Source organism: Bison bison, unplaced genomic scaffold (assembly GCF_000754665.1).
Source record: "Bison bison bison isolate TAMUID 2011002044 unplaced genomic scaffold, Bison_UMD1.0 scf7180017864349, whole genome shotgun sequence".
In the NCBI taxonomy this organism is placed as follows: Eukaryota; Metazoa; Chordata; class Mammalia; order Artiodactyla; family Bovidae; genus Bison; species Bison bison.
The window spans coordinates 9,670,864-9,688,880 of NW_011494921.1; the positions used below are offsets into that span (position 1 = coordinate 9,670,864).

General features: G+C 39.6%; 1 protein-coding gene across 1 annotated transcript in view; it reads right to left on the reverse strand.

Moving 5' to 3' along the window:
* The window catches only part of DCC (DCC netrin 1 receptor), an 838,683-nt gene that overhangs the window by 423,306 nt on the left and 397,360 nt on the right, over positions 1–18,017 (reverse strand). The window contains exon 7 of the mRNA XM_010854834.1: positions 10,036–10,192. Within this exon, the coding sequence (XP_010853136.1) occupies positions 10,036–10,192 (157 nt within the window). The remainder of the gene's footprint in view (positions 1–10,035; positions 10,193–18,017) is intronic.

Consider the following 18,017-nt stretch of genomic DNA (forward strand, 5'->3'; position numbering starts at 1 on the left):
CTCTGCATAGAAGTTAAATAGGCAGGGTGACAATATACAGCCTTGAAATACTCCTTTCCTGATTTGGAACCAGTCGGTTTTTCCATATCCAGTTCTAACTGTGACTTCTTGACCTCCATACAGATTTCTCAGGAGGCAGGTAAGGTGGTCTGGTATTCCCATCTCTTGAAGAATTTTCCACAGTTTGTGGTGATCCACACAGTCAAAGGCTTTGACATAGTCATCAAGCAGAAGTAGATGTTTTTCTGGAACTCTATTGCTTTTTTGATTATCCAATGGATGTTGGCAGTTTGATCTCTGGTTCCTCTGATCTTAGGTTCCTCTACTATTTTCAGCTTGAACATCTGGAAGTTTTTAGTTCAAGTACTGTTGAAGCCTGGCTTGGAGAATTTTGAGCATTACTTTACTAGAGTATGAGATGAGGGCAATTATGCAGTAGTTTGAGCATTCTTCGGCATTGCCTTTCTTTGGGATTGGAATGAAAACTGACCTTTTCCAGTCCTGTGGCCACTGCTGAGTTTTCCAAATGTGATGGCATATTGAGTGCAGCACTTTCACAGCATCATCTCACTTTCACAGCATCATCTTTCAGGATTTGAAACAGCTCAACTGGAATTCCATCACCTCCACTACCTTTGTTCATAGTGATGTTTCCTAAGGCCCATTTGACTTTGCATTCCAGGATGTCTGGCTCTAGGTGAGTGATCACACCATGGTAGTTATCTGGGTCGTGAAGATCTTTTTTGTGTAGTTCTTCTGTGTATTCTTGATGCTTTATAGACTTTCTGAATTGAGCCAGGAAAACTCATTTGTAAAACAGAGATTATCATACCAGCCTTATCTGAGAATCAAATGTGCTAACATTTGTGAAAGCGATAAACTTCTCTCTGAACATGAATTGGGAAATGCCTTTATTTCATTGATTTTCACTTCCAACTCACATGAATCCATCCCATGGATCCATCTGTCCCAGGCAATGACCAAGTGTTACCGGCACTTTCTCAGCCCTGTTTGATACCATCACGACCTTCCATGTCAAGCACTATTATTATTCCACATAAGGAAATGAAGGCACCAGTAACTGGCCCAAGGCCACCTGGCTAGTTCAGTTCTGAGCCAGAATCAAAGCCCGGGAAGTTCGATTTTACAGCCTCAAAGCCATAACCTTGTGAATACACTGAGTCACACTCCATATATAATTTTAGGTTGCTGAATGGAAGGTATAACGTTCTACACACATATAAAAATGTGCTACTGTGCTTTCCATAGTAAATAAAGGATGCAAATCAGCCTCACCATTAAGTCAGAGCGTTATCAGAAAGAAGCCTGTCGAAGAAATCCATATCCTAATTCTGAAAATATCAAGAAAGTTTGATTCTCTTCCAGATTAGTCCACTAACTGCTGAGTACAAGCAGGTGTAGAGATGAGAACACCTGCTCGGGAGGCAGGCCTGCGTTCAATCCTGGTGCTACCACTTGCCAGCTGTATAGCAGAGGTATAAACCTCCGTAAGCCTCGTCTGGATAATGTTTTGCTGTGAGGATGAAATAAGATAATTTATGTAAGATGCCTGCTTCCTGGTGCCAGTGAGTAGTCAATGAATGCTTGCTCTCAGTGTCTCAGTGTGGATATTTACTCTGTGGTCTTAGGGATGCAACTGACCCCTCCCTTGGGCATCAGCTGCTAGATGTTTAAGTAGCAGAAAGTTGGACTCTGATCCCTAAGATCATTCTCCATTCTAAAGATTTTTAGGTAGTAGGGAGAGACAGCTGGATGTCTGTGAATTCTGGCTTTCAGGTTCTAGAATTTATGTTGGCCTCTGACTTATGCAATGAAAGCTCCTGAGGGGCTGAATAAAAAATGTTAACCGTGGCACGTGCATTATTGACACCATTAACCAGTCAGGCAGATTAATGATAATCTGAGCTAGAGTAATTTGCCTGACAAGGCCATCGCAAATCTGAGGCGAATGTTAAATCCACTACGTTTTAAAAAGCTGTTGTGTTAAGGGGCTAAATAAACCTATACGGGCAAATAAGCATCCCAGCTAATCGCTCAGACACATGGCTCATGTTTGTTCTAGTTGAGAGCCAGAAAACAGAAAATGAACCAAGATAGTAGAATCAAATTTCAAAATCAACTTTTTGTTTCTCAATTTAAAAAGTTTCCGTTGAATTGCAGTCAGCATTTTCATCGTCTCAGTAACACAGTTTGCTTTATTGGTTGAGGAAAAATCTATTAAGAATATCACATCTGCCTCTCTGCCACTTTTATCTTATCAGTTCCGATCAGTAAACATCTGCAGAACTCAGGAAACTAGACACTTGGATACAGAATTATAAATAAGATCCTGTCTCAATTGCTGGGGAGAGAAATACACATATAGTCGAACAAACACAAAACCAGATACAAGGTGCCAAATACTTACCATAATCACATAATCAAAGTGAAAGGGGCAGATAAAGGAGAAATTGATGACTTCTGACCTATAAGACCCTGGAGAGTTTCACATGGTGACTGACATTTCAATTGGAACTTCAATTTAACAACTATTCTGTGGGGTTTTACTCTAAGTTAGGCATTGCTCTGGGTGCTGAGAATAGCTTAATGAATAAAAGTGATAAAAACATCCTTGCCCACATAATGCATATATTCTGGTGGTAAGAAACCCTTTTCAGGAAACCATAATTAAAAGGTAATAACTCAGTGGTGAAAAATAAGAATGAATAAGGACACGGGGAAGGTTAGCAGTCAGGTAAAACTTCCAAGAGAGGATACCATCTCTGCAAAGACTTAATGACAGACAGAATGACCCATGTCCAATGTTTGAGGGAAGGAGCATTCTAGGGAGACTGAAGAATTAGGACACTGGTCTCGAGGGAGAAGGATTCTTGACATATAGAGGAAATGCAGAGACGTCAGGGAGACTGGAGAGGAATGAGTGAATAAGAAAACAGTAAATACGAATGATGAAGTTGGGAAGGTGACATGGGGCCAGATCAAGAAGGATTTCTGATAATTCTCTGAATGAGATAGGTAGTCACTTGTGTGAACTCTAGGTTAACTCCAGCTGCTAAGGTAAGAATAGACTTGAGAGGCTGTAGCAATAGTATGGATGAGACTTGATGGTAGTAAGAAGTAAGAAGTGGCAGGATTCAGTATACATTTTATTTTCATTTATATAGTCAACTTTGTTAATTATAGAAAATTTTGAGCAATACAAAATTAGACAGAATGATATGAGGACCCAATTATTCCCATCAGTCAGCTTAAAATAAATCACAAAAGCCAGTCTTATAGTATTATTTTGTAGCAAAAATCAGGTATCCTATTTTATCAAGGATTCATGATATATTTTGGCAGTGCTGCTAAGACTTGATGATGGATTTGATGTAGGGTTTCAGGAAAAAAAGAGGTCTTAACAATTACTCCAAAGACTTTGGCTTGAGTAATGAGAAATATGCAGATTTTACTGATGGAGGAACCTCTGGCATGACAAAGTTTTGGAAGGGGATTGAGGTCAAAGCAAAATAGATATTTCATTTATAAGTTTTAGATGCTCATGACAAATCAAAGTTGAGAAATCAGAAAGGAATTGGGCTATATGATTCAGAATTGCAGGTAAAACATCAGGTCCAGGTATACAAATTTAGAAGGCATCAACATATTGACAAAATACTGATATAAAGTCACAAACTAGATGAATTGATATCTCCAAAGTCTGAGTTCTAGGGCAACTTAATATTCACAGGTCAGGGAGACTAAGAGTAACATGTAAAAAAAAAAAAAGCCTGAAAATGGAATAGAATCCATAGGACTGGAATAGAATCAGGAGAATGTCTATTATAGAATCCAAGGGAAGAATATGTTTAATGATAGGGGAAGTGATCAACAGTGACAACATTTGCTAACTATCCAAGTGATGAGAGGACCAGGAATTGACTACTGGGTTTAGCATCACGGATGCCACCTGGTAAACCCTGCTAAGATCGGTTTCAGTAAAATACTAGGGATAGAATCATAACTGGAATATGAGGTAAGGCATTGGAGTAAAGTTAGACAAGGCTTCCGCTGTGGCTCAGCTGGTAAAGAATCTGCTTGCAATGCGGGAGACCTGGGTTTGATCCCTGGGTTGGGAAGATCTTCTGGAGAAGGGAAAGGCTACCCACCCCAGTATTCTGGCCTAGAGAATTCCATGGACTGTATAGTCCAGGGGGTCGCAAAGAGTCAGATATGACTGAGTGACTTTCACCTCACCTAGACAACTCGAGGTCTGTTGCTGTAAAAGGGAAAAGAATGAAGTGATAGAGAAGGGAGAAATGAGACTGAGAGAAATGGTTTGTTGAGATGGAAAATACAGATACATGCTTGCATGCTGATGGGCATGATAGCCCAAGATGCAAAACACTGATGATGAGGAGAAAGACTGACCTGAAGCTTTCTTGTTTGCAAGACAGGGTGGGATCTAGTACATAAGTGAACGTTTGGCCCTGTTAAGAGCATGGCCGATTCTTTCACAGCAATTTGAGGAAAGACAGGTTCCATACTTAAAGATCCATTGAGATAGGTAAATCAGATACGCAGCTTATACAACTTCTATTCCGAGTGCTACTATTTTCCAAGAAATTAGAAGGGAGGTTAATTAAGAGCAGGGGAAAGAGGGAAAGTATTGGAGATTTAAATATATCTAGGGTCATGTGTGAGAGAGGCTGACTGCTCTGTGCAATGTAACTCCCAGATGAGTAGTGAAGAATTTCAAGACTATCAGCGCAGCCGCATATTTTCTTCCAGGTATATTCAGCTCCAAGAGCACAAGAAAAAGTAGACAGAAAATTAGTTTACTTGAGTTGTTTTTTTTTTCCCGAGAAACTAATATTAAATGAGAATCATAAGCAAAGCATTGGTGTGTGTCAGTGTTTCTAAGAATTGACTGCAGGATTTTAGCTTTTAATAAGTGAAGGAGAACATGAAGGAGGAGGGACCATGGAAGACCATAGAATCAATGAAGTGCAGGGTCCCCGTGGAATCAAGGTTGGCTGTAATCAGAGTCTTAAATGGAAGCTTATATAACTTCTACTCCGAGTACTAATATTTTCCAGGAAACTAGGAGGAAGGTCATTTAAAGAGGGGGAGAGAGGGAAGGTACTGGAGATTTGAGAAGAGAGAAACAGGAAAATCAGAGAAAGTATGATGTCTGAAAGTGAGAGCATGGAGAATTTGCAGAGTGCTGTTGACAAGAATCACGGTACAGCCAGAGGAATAACTGCCCAAGAGGGTATGGAGGATTGATCCATGGGTTTGAAAGGTATGGAAGATATCAATAGATGAATAAAGGATAGAATGTTTTTATTAGCAGGAAACAGTGAGCAGCTTTGAACATAAGTGGTTCATATAAAAGATGGCAACCCATTGTTGCGGTGATACAACCCTCAGCTTTGAGCCTTATTTTCAGCCTTTTCCATACTGTCTGTCTTAGAGCTCAAACAATTTTGAGACCTGCATCCTGCCACTGTGCAGTGACTAACTTGGATGCTTTCACTGAATTCTTTCAATTAGTTCTCACAGCAATTCTGATAGGTAGAATTCATGTTCCCTTCACCCATCACAGCAAAGAGATATTATTCCTGGTTTTTACATAATTAAATTCACAAAGCTCACATCTGATAAAACCGTGGTGCCATTTCCAAGTCTAGCCGTTTGGACATACGTGGTATATTTTTAACCATCACAGGTTAGAGGCACTACACTCTATCTATGTATAGATTGCAGACAGATTTCCATTCAAGGGAATTTGGTAGTAGTTATGTGCATGTCTTTATATAGAAATTTGATCATATTTAAATTTAAAACACTTTCACATTGTTTAAGCAGCGAAGTGAGTGATCCAAACTGTATTTCAAAAAGACAGCTTGAGACAGTGAGGGGGATGGATTACAAGGTGAGAAACTATTGTCAGAGATCATATAAGTGATGGTGGAGATAACAGAAAGAAAGGAGACATGGCTGAGCTGTGGCCAAGATAGACATGAGAGGACCTGGTGACTAATGGCAACGCTAAGAGCTGGAGGAGTAAAACATGACATGGGTTTTTTCACTTGGCCAACAGAATGAAAGGGACAAGCATAAACTAAGAAAAGTGAAGAAAATATATACTTAAGGAGGAGACAGTGAGAATGGTTCTGGGCAGGTTGAATTTAAGATGCCTCCAAGAAACCCATGTGAACACAGGAAGACAAGTGGGCAAGAATTATTACCTCCAGTCTTCACAGCTGCATGCAAGGAACTTAAGAGGCTTCTCCTAAGGTCACAGAGTTATGTAGTTGTGGAGATAAAACTGAAACAAAAGCCTGCTTCTTCACAGTAATGAATGACCCTAGGGAACACAGGCAATAGGCGCTGGTGTATTTCTTTCCTTTCATGGTAGAGGCAGGTCAAATCGTAAAAGAAAACAGAAACTTAAAAAGGATATACTTTAACGGCTGCTGTGAACTGAGAAGAAAAGCATTTTGAGACGCAGCAGGAGAGAAGTTTCCGCGTGCCATCTGGTTATCACACTGCAGCCTTTTGAACTAAAGACCACTCCTGCCAGCCCAAGTATACTGTCTCTTTCGGACCCTGAAGGGTTCCTGAAGATCGCCATGTGTCTGAAGCACTCAAGTTTGAGACACTAGAAGCCTGACGCTTTGATCTGGGCTTCCCCCCCACATGCCTTCAATAGGCACAGGTAATACTGTGACAGCTATCCAGTCTCTTCTCCCGCAGAAGAATGGATAGTCATCACTGGGATTAATGTGAGCTCAGCCTTGCGGACGCCTAGGTCCCAACAGGACACGTGTCCATTCTTGGTCTTTCTGCTTCTCTAGCTCCCTTTCTTTCTTAAAACATACAGAGATGCATAAAACAGGTCATATTTCCCACATGGCCAATTTGAACTAGTTATTTAAGAGGAGGTTTAATGTGGAAGGAAAGATTTGGGAATTGCAACTCCGCCAAGTCAACAGATATTTTGTAAAGATCCTAGTTACCCTATCAAAATCCTCATCCATTAAAGAATTTAATGATGCTGTTCCCTCTCTGTGTGAGAGGCACAGGCAGGTCCACTGAGTATATTTCAAAATAGGTGTTCTTGTCTACAGAACCTTCGGATTTGGCAACATAATGTTTCTCTGATGTAAATTCAGCTTTTACATGCTCCTCTTTTAATCATCTTTAATTGGCAATATTAAAAAAAAACAAATATAATGAGGAGAGAAAATTTAAAAATGCTTTAAAAATGGAATGGGAACTCCCTAGCTTTCTGACTCATTCTAAGTGAGATATTTACAGAATGGCTTTATGCTTTAATCTTTAATAAAAGTTCCAAACATTGAACATGCTTAAATGCAAATATACCTGTTCAAATGCCAGTAATTAATGATACATAATAATGATACCAATCATATGGGCATTTGATAAATATAACAAAACTGCATTTCAAGCAATATGGCTAGCTGGATAGTATGTGAAAAAATGCTGGGTAAATTATTCAAAATCTCTTTTACAAAAAAAAATTACCCATGAATATGCTGGCAGCAAAATAAGAGAATTATAGTGGGAAAGCAGACTTGCAGGATGACTCTTTAACTTAGGGTACTTGCCCATCAATAGAAGTCTAGACCTATAAATTTTAGAAACTAACAGGAAAAGAGAATAAGAAACAAAGTTTGCCGTTAAAGTAGGCTATAAGGTCTTATTAGAGAACCCTGCATATAGCCAGGATCCTGAAAAAAGGCAAGCTTCAGTGGAAAATGAAAATGAAATGAAATTATATCCCAGTGTCAGTTTTAACTTAGTTGGAACAGGAAAAAATAATAAATAAACCCTCTTAAAATTGCTTATCACAAGTCTGCATTTACCCACTTAAGTTGATATGTTAAAAATGGTAGAAAAACAAATACTTAATGGGCTTTCTGATAACTAATGAAATATCAGTATGCGACCTGCCTCCCTGGTGGCTCCGTGGGTAAAGAAGCCTCCTGCAGTGTGGGAGAGCTGGGCTCAGTCCCTGGGTCGGGAAGATTCCCTGGAGGAGAGCATGGCAACCCACGCCAGTATTCTTGCCTGGAGAATCCCATGGACAGAGGAGCCTGGCGGGCTACAGTCCACGGGGTTAGGGACTAAGCACATGAGGCCTGCATGGACCAAATGCATCTTAACAAAAACTTGGTTTAATATGGACTCATTTTGGGAAAGCAAATCTTCCCAGGAGAATGTACTTTAAATCTGGGCCTCAAAAATTCCCTCAGACAAATTTCTAAGGACTAGAGTTCACAATCGCCCAATAGAATTCAAGAATAGCCCAAACATGGGAAGAAAAATAAGCTCCCATGAAGAAGAGTCAGAAGAAACATATTGCTGAATCAGACACACAGACTGCAGATATAAGAAAGGTTAATGTAGATTATAAAATAAGCATAATGAATTTAAAGAAATGAGATATTATATACAGTATATTCTTATAGATTGGAACTTAAGCAATATCTATTACAGACTTACAAATCAAACTTCAAAGCCTTAAAATCATGAAACACTTTAAGGAAGGAAAAAAAAAAACCCAGAAAACAAAATAAAACAACAAAGAAGTCAAAAGCAACAGCAGCTTGTAATCTTGAAATCAGACGTATACGGCGCGCTTTTGCCTAGAAAATAATATTAAAGACTCTTACCTTGAGTGACTTTTATAACTTCAACCTAATTTAATCATAACAAAAACTTTTTGTCTATCCTAAAGGAAATCAGTCCAGAATACTCTTTGGAAGGACTGATGCTGAAGCTGAAACTCTAATACTTTGGCCACCTGATACAAAGAGCTGACTCATTGGAAAAGACCCTGACGCTGGGAAAGATTGAAGGCGGGAGGAGAAGGGGACAACAGAGGATGAGATGGTTGGATGGCATCACCGACTCAATGGACATGAGTTTGAGTGAACTCCAGGAGTTGGTGATGGACAGGGAGGCCTGGCGTGCTGCAGTCCATGGGGTCACAAAGAGTCGGACACGACTGAGAGACTGAACTGAACTTAACTTTGCCTAGACAGTAATATTAAAGACTTTTGCTCTTGAGTGACTTTTATAATTGCAACCTAATTTAATCATAACAAAAACTTTTAAGGTAAGTACTACTAGATTCTCTTTACTTAAGAATGAAATGAGGCTCAGAGAAGTTATGTGGTTTTCTGGAGATCACCTCATGTCATTGACAGAGATGAAACTGCAACCTCACCACACTGGTTCTCCCACATTTGATTCTATTAATACGTAGCTTAATTCTTAATTAAGAATTCAGAATTCTGTTTAACACTTTGAAAATCAAGGAGACTTAACCAAAGCCTGATAGTATATATTTACATGCTTGTCTTTTTTTCAAAGAAGTTTTTTTATAAATAATTGATTTGCACCGGACACCCCACCCTGCTGTTATAAGAAGCCCCTCACACATCTAAAGTTCTTAGATGCAGAAAGAGAGGCCTTGGTACTGAAACTAAAAACTCATGTACACAGCTTCTACTGGATGTATTTTCCTTTTAGGAACGAGGGGAAATCTCCCATTTTTGAGCCATTCTTTTATGCCAACTCAATTGCATGTAACGTTATACATATCTTTAAAAGATACAGTTTTGTAAATATTTAATATTCTGCTACTTTGATTTTGAATTGTAAATGTCAAATATTCTATTTGGGTTTTTAAAAAAATGTTTTACTATATTTTGTTTAAAAGGAAAAGTTGTACATTTTTAGAATGTTTTTGAGTAGATTCAATGTACTGAAAATAAAAAATTAAAAAAAGAAAAACCCTGAATTTGCTTCTGTACACAATCCTGCTTTAAAAAAACCACACAAGCAACTCAATTATCTCCACTGAATAACGAGTGAAAGGCAGGGGGCAGAACTTCCTCACGGTCTCCAAAGTCCTGCTCAAGACCTCTGGCCACCATCACCACACAGTCTACATTGAAAGACGTGGGGGGTTAAGCTGAATTTCTTGATTGCACCTACCTGTTGTCACCTTCCCTGGAGTAGAAGACCGTGAAAGTCTGAATGTTCCCTTTTGCTTCTGCAGGTGGGCGCCAGCTAAGACGGACAAACCGACTAGAGACCAGGACAGGGACCACATCTCTGGGAGCGGATGGGAGGACACTGGAGCTCAGGATGGCTACGGAGGAAGGAGAGAAGGCTGTCAGAAGTGAGGGGGACATGGGCAGGAAACGTGCAGGAAGGCAAGGAAAGCCCGGCAGCAAATGCGGAATGGTGCGTTCCCATCCATTCTAAAGGAAGGAAGGAAAGAGAAACCAAAGGCACAACAGTGGAATTGAAGGTGTATTAGAGTGTATATGTTAATTTCAAACTCCTAAATGATCCCTCCCCCACTACTATATATAACATAGATAACCAACAAGGACCTACTGTGTAGCATGGGGAACTATACTGAATTTTTTTTTAGTAACCCATATGGGAAAAAAATACATACATATATATAACACTCACACATGTATTTCAGAAAAAAATATATATCCAAATCACGTTGCTGTACAACTGCAACTAACACAATATTACAAACCAACTATATCTCAATAAAAAAAAAGTATTAGGATTTCTTGGAGTTCATAAAATATTGGCAAACTAATAACACGATTCTATTGTATATGGCCAGTTTCTACTGCTAAAGGGATTCATGACCATAAGCAAAAAGTTCGGTTTCAGCATGAAACAGGGAATATAGACTTACTACAGGTATTTTTTGTTTTGGCTGCATCCTGTGGCTTGTGGGATTTTAGTCCATCAACCAGGGATTGAACCCAGGCACCAGCAGCACTGAGTCCTAACCACTGGCCTACCAGGGAATTTCTTCCAAGTACTGATACATGCTTTAGATAACCAAGCAGTTACTATAAAATCTTATTCCACTCTGACTGCCCGTTTACATCATTCTAGATACAATGTGAAGGACCTTGTTTTACTGTTTACAATGAGCACATGAAATTAAAAGTAGCAAACTAAATGTTGAAAGATATAAATAGAAGCAATTCTACTAGCAATGCTAATAGAAGGAAAGACTGAAAATTCCACTGGACATCAAGAATTACCACTGTACCATACTTGTTGAGTATCACCATATTTAAATTCAAATTCAATGACTGTTATTCATAGGAATAACTGAATCATCCACAGGTGGAAAACTGGGTTATCAAATACTTTAGGGGCATTTAAAATCTTTAACAGATGTTTGCAGTTAAATGAGAGTGTGCTTGTGCGTGTGTATGTGTTTGTGAATTCATAATTAATATTTGCTGGATATTTCCATTTTCTTCTTATTTGTTCAAGTCCCCAAGTCTAAGGAACATATATTTCATTTTGACAGGTGATTTCTGGCCCCAAAGTACAAGTACCCATTTGTCTACATTTAATCTTCAAACTGGCTTTGGTGGGCCATTTTCTCTAATTCTTACTGAAGTTAGTCTCCATTCTTGCATTTACTTTCTCCAGAGGCTAGCTGAATGGGCATTCCTGCTGTGAACTAAACTCCTGTTCACTGGAAAATCCATATGGGGAGGCAGGGGGTTCTCTTATTTCCCAACGGTCCTGGAAACTTAACCAGTTTACAATACAGTTAGAAAGAGAGGTTTTCAAGAGCTGCAAAAAGCTTTCAGTTATTTCTAGCTGCGCAGATTCTTAGCCAGCTTCTTTGCAGATACGATTCCCCCCGTGCTTTCTTGATCAGCACAGTATTTGACAGGAGTGGAAGACTGGTGGTGAGCCAGTCAATCTTTTATGATGGAGTAATAAGGGGAGGGGACAGACGGACACCAGGGTAGGGAGCATCTCTCTTACAAATACGGGCGTTAAGCTCCTTGACAAAAACCTTTGCTTCCGCACACCGTGGACAGCTCAAACTCTCAGGCTGAAGTGAATTTATCACTCCCCCTCAGCCTGCTTCTCCTCCAGGGCCGCTTGACTTGGTTGTGTCTACACGTCTTCTCAGATCTGTAGCCTACAACCCTAGACACGTATCCCCTCTTCCTGACTTCGCCTCACTCGCCCCTGCGAGGATTCCCCTTCATGGAGACGCCTGCTACCTCTAATCTATCTCATCTCGGCTTCTCTCCACACTGTCATTCTCTCTCACCAGACTTGCCACAACGGTCTTCCAGCTCCCCGCCTCGAATTCATTCTCTGTACGGCGACCAGCATCAACTTGTATGAAGACACACCGGCTCATCACTCTCTCATCTTTCTCCTCTGTGCTTACTCGTTACCTCAGAGAAACTCAAGCTTCTCAGTCTGCCGGCCGGCCTTGCTCCTGTCTGTCGTTTTTCTTGGTTTGCCTTCCCTCGCACAGAGGTCCTAAGTGCGCACGCTTTATTTGGACGGTGATCCCAGGAAAGACCCGTGAGGAGTCGGGAAGGAAACAGGGCCAGGAGGGAAGGCTGGAAAGAGGGAGCTCCCTGGCGGATTGCCACTGAGGGTGCCTGAAGAGCACCCTCCCTGGGGACTCTGGGAGCCAAGGCCGCACAGGCCTTTGGAGACACACACTGGGGAGTTTATCTATCTACTTCCTCCACTGTAAGCTGAGTGTAATTCCAGAGCATTCGCCTTCCCGCACAATAGCCTCACGTGTTCTGTTGCCAGAAAAATAACAGCTTTGGGCAGAGACTTGCTCATGTTCACATTAGCTCTACTCCCTAGGCAAATATTTAGCAAGCACCTATCCTCTGCAGCCCTCCTAGGGCGGAGGAGATGAGGCCACTCTTCTCATGGGGCTTGCCTGGATGCACACTGCATTTTGATGCTGATACTGATCATGCTTGCTTTCTCCAGGCTGAACCACTTGCAGTTCCTCAGGGCCGTGGCACAGGCAGTTCCCACTTAAACAAGTCCACTTCATTCACTTAAATCCTCCTTTCTTCTTGACTTACTGTAGGTGTATTTCCTCTGTAAAGACTGACTCACAGTATTTGTAGAATAGCTAACAGACATACAGTTAATATCTATCATAAACATGAATGTCTGAAAATCAAATAATGAATAATTTTACTAAAAACAAGATTCAACCTGACAATAAAAGAAATGCACATTTAAATAAAATCTAAAAGTCAGAATAAAGTCTATTAAAAATCTGTCAGGGTAGCAAGACTTTAAAGAATGTTCATATGTAGTAGTAGTCAGGGTATGGGCAAGCTCTATACTGTCAGCTGAAGTCTGTAACAATACAGTCTCTTTAGAATTCAATTTGGCAAAAGGCTTTAAAATGAAAAAATATTCACATCATTTGACCAAACACTCTCATGTCTATAAATTTATCACTTCAAAAATAATGAATACCCCATTATCAAGGCATCATGTGAAATCATAGACAGTACATTTTCTCAAAGGTAATACCTATACATCTCATCAGTTTAAAGAATATGGAATCTTTTTAAGACTTTATTTACAAAAAATAATTTTTTTAAACAAAATGTAAACAATGATGACTTGGAAAAATCTTTTGAGAATTTTCAAGAAGTCAAAAAGATAAGCTTTAAAATAATAGGAGATAAATTTTCAAATCCTTCTTCCCCAGGAGCACTCTGCTTATGGGGGTACCACATCAAAAATGAGCTGGTTTCTCCACCCTTCAGGGGCTGCCATGAAGGAAACTGCTGGGCGGGGCGAGGATCTGTGGGGGGTTCACTCAGATGCTTTTCACTCCAGGCTTCCAAAGTATCTTCTTACACAGTTAGTTTAGACTTGATTTATCAAATCAAGATCAGACTAAAATTAATCATGGACTCTTTACCTCAATTTCAACAGTTGTTATATAAAAAGGAACGGACACATTTTTAACAAAGGAAAGACTTCTTACTTTATACAGGGGCAATCATTTTGTTCTTGCTAATCCTCCATGCTTTCTCTCAACAGTAACTTGTCTTCACATAAGGTCTCAATAAAGAGCCAATCAGGACTTCTTTTCTTTGCTCTTGGAGGCCTAATCTGCAGTCTGCCCCTAATCTCCCTGGCCCATTACTGTTGTCATGGTTACAGCTTCTTTATCTGTTGTCATGGAGAAGAAAGGCGAATTTGCCACACTGTAACCTAGTCTTCTTTCTTTTATTAAAGGATCTTTTAAAAAAAATTTATCATAGCAAAATCCAAAAAAGGAGATGATTTCAGAGGATAATATAAATCTAAAGAACAGGTTTAAAACCTAAATTATTAACTAACATTTTTGTGAGGTCATTGCAATAGCATTGATAACAATTACAATATTGGGTTAATTTTTCTGTAAGGCTACATTCCCTTCTATATACCAAAGACATTTTTCCATCAGATTTTTAATATACAGTGTTTATGGACATTAATTTTTCTCCAAGCTTATTCTCAGTGCTCAACCTGCAAACTCTGTAAGAGATATGAAAGATGATAATATATATTCATAAAAACACACAAATATTTAATTTGCATTAAACAGCCAACCAATAGGCTCACTTCCCTGTTACTCCACATGTCATAAACTAAAACATCATAAATGCAGCTCAACCAGATGTTATTTGCTGTGTTTCTTTATTAACTTGATATTTTTTAAAAATAAAATATAAATAGAGAACATTAGTAAAATGATAGGATCATCTAACTGTTCTAAGGGCAAACATCTATTTAGTTCTCTAAATGGAGAAGTAGGTAACATTTCAACTTTGGTTTGCAGTTTTTATAGTTCACAAAGTAATTTCACAAGCTTACCAAAAAAATCTTGTACATATAGAATTGAAAATGACAAAGACTAACATTTTCTTCTAAAGTTTCATGTTATTTTCAAAATTCAAAGAATCATGGCTTTTGAGCTAGTGTATTAAGAATTTTAGTAAAGCTATGAAATGTGAATTAAAAAATAGTGATCTTAAGTCATTTTTCACTTAAGTTAATACTTGAGAACAATTAATCAACTCTACAATATTTCATTAAATCTAAGTCTTTACATAAAATAATTTATATTGGGTTAGTATCCAAACATAAGTCACCAACATTTATTAAATATCTATAATTTCCTATTGTTATGCTTGGAGTGAAGAATTATTTTTAAACCATGAATTCTGTCTTAAAGGAAGAGGGAACTAATTTGAAGACATAAGGTATATAAAATGTAAGACAATTATAAAGTTTGAGGCCGTCTCTTACTTACAAACAATTTCCATTCTAAATTTTTTGTCAGGGTGATTGTTCAGAAATCAGACCACACTTTCCCACTAAACATTTCTAATCTTTTCCCAGAAACCTATTTAATTGATCAATCTATAAACTGTCCATAGAAATAGTGCTATAGAATTGAAGGATACATGTTGGAATTTTCTTTGATAAATCAATGGATGCATTCAGTCATAAACGGACTTGATATTCACAGGGGAAGAAGATGTGCAAAAGAAGGGGTGAAGAAGACCTGTTTCAATCTATTTCCAGATTCCAGAGAGGAAGGCCAGCCTGGGAATCTCCCTGCCCCTCCTTTTCCCTCAAGGACCCATCTCCTCCCGCCTCCAACATGTGCCTTCCACCCCAGGCTGCTTCTACAGTTGCCTTTTATAGTAAGCCTGATAAAGATGAAGGTCTCTAGGGTGCAAGAGCTAGCCTTGAGGTGTTTCAAAAGGCCTTGGGGTTGCAGGCTGGCTCCCTGCTGCCTCTCAGCTCTCCAAGCTGAATTTTCTGGGTCCCATGAAAACCTGGGGCTCTCACCTCTGCTACCTCCATGTGCTGAACTTGAGGTGGATGGCCTTCCTCTTCCCAACTGCTTCACGGCTCTGACCTGGCTTCTTCAGAGTTCAGCCTAGGAGTCACCTCACTGATCCCCATCCTGGCTTAGGTGCCTCTACTGAGCTTTCACAGGATGAGAATAAGCATCCCCTCAGGACACTTCCTCGGAGAAGGCAATGGCACCCCACTCCGGTACTCTAGCCTGGAAAATCCCATGGACAGAGGAGCCTGGTAGGCTGCAGTCCATGGGGTCGCTAAGAGTCGAGCACGACTGAGCGACTTCATGTTCACTTTTCACTTTCATGCTTTGGAGAAGGAATGGCAACCCACTCCAGTGTTCTTGCCTGGAGAATCCCAGGGATGGGAGAGCCTGGTGGGCTGCCGTCTATGGGGTCGCACAGAGTCGGACATGACTGAAGCGACTTAGCAGCAGCAGCAGGACACTTCCTCCACTGCACTGTGGTGGACTAACTCATGCTTTGGCATCCTATCCTAAAGAAGATGCTTGGTGAGAATAGGAACCAGGTCTAAACCATTCACCATGGTTTAATCTCCAAATCTAAACAGCAGTGTATTTGGTCATATCCTAGGCATCCAATGCATCCTGCAATATTAGCTAAATGAAAGGCTTTACAAATTTGTGAAATTACAATGTTTAGACTTGACTAGATTACTTCATTTATACCACCATGAAAAATGGGTATTTGAGATTAGCTACAGGCAGGGGACTGAGCTATCACTGCAAACTGGTTATGTTATTCATTATTGCTCTGTGAATAAATTATCAGGGCTTCCCTGGTGGCTCACGGTAAAGAACCCACGTGTCAATGCAGGAGATGCAGACTTAATCCCTGGGTTGGGAAGCTTCCCTGGAGAAGGAAATGGCAACCCGCTCTAGAATTCTTGCCTGGGAAATATCACGGACAGCAGGAGACTGGCAGGCTAGTCCACTGGGGTCTCAAACAAACTGGGCACAAATTAGTGACTCAACAAGAACAACAAACAAATCACAAAGTGGAGTGAAAAGCTGAGCTCAGAGGAAGGTTTCCAGGGAATGCAGGTTAGGGGTGGAAATACTTCACTTTGGATCAAATGGAGTGGGGAAAAATCTTTCTGAAATCCAAATGATGTACCAAACAATCGTAAAAGTTATGTTTATGTGGGAATATTTCCAAGAGTGATAACACTTTCATTAAGAAGCAGAAAAGAAGCCAAGAAAGCTGGTTTGTCCTGATCTGGGGATCTATTATAAGAAATGTGATGCTTATCCCAGGACTGTATATCAAAGAGAATTGCCAGACCAAGGTAGTATGCTAAGAAGAATTACCTATGGCCACACAGAGAGATAAGAAGAAAAACAAATTCTGGAAAGTATTATCATCTCAGCAGAGGGAACTACATCTCTCAGAACTTAAAATCTTTTCAAAAGGCAAAAAGAGAAGAAAAAACAGTATCTGGTGAACTGGTCAACCAGCACCTTTGTGAATGAATATTTTTAGTCAAAGCCGTACACTGTATATATGTAAACACATACATTGTATGCTTTTAATGCTTTCTTTCTTTTCCCTTTGTTTAATTAGGAAAATACCTTTTAAAGAGTTTATCCAAAATGCAGGAAGGGCCATAGGCAGTTTTGGGAGGTGATCAATCCATTATTTATATAAACAAATGGTTGTGACTAGAAAACCATGATTAAATCGATGTCAGATCTCTGCTCTGAAGCTTTGGACTATGTGACTTGTATTTTTCTGTTTTTTTTTTAATTTATGTGAAATAGGAAGTTATTTATCTTCTCTAAAGCTTATTTTCCACATTTAAAAACTGATCCAAAACATTTAATACACAGGGTTAAGTGATATTGAGAGATGGATTTTAAGGGCAGCACAGTCCCAAGTCTATACTTTGTATTCAATAAACAGTGGTTTTTAAATTTCTCTATCTTCAGATGCGGGGAGCAAAAAGTCTGTTTTGGCTGGCCCAGTGTCAAGTTGTCTGTCTAGAAATCTAGAAATCCTACTAGAAAGGCTATAAGAACGATTTGGGCTCTGATAGGTCAAATGATGTGGGGACAAGAGTGCTTCCTATATCCAAGGACAGAACTTGGTCCCTCAATCTCTCTCCCTTTTTCCTTTACCAGGTAACAGAGGGGGAAAAAAAAAAAAAATCATCCTTTGATTTCCCTTTTTATCATCCCACATGTCCCCTCCTGTAAGAATTTGCTTCATTTCAGGTCTTTTTTCCTTCCCTGGATTTCCTTACTA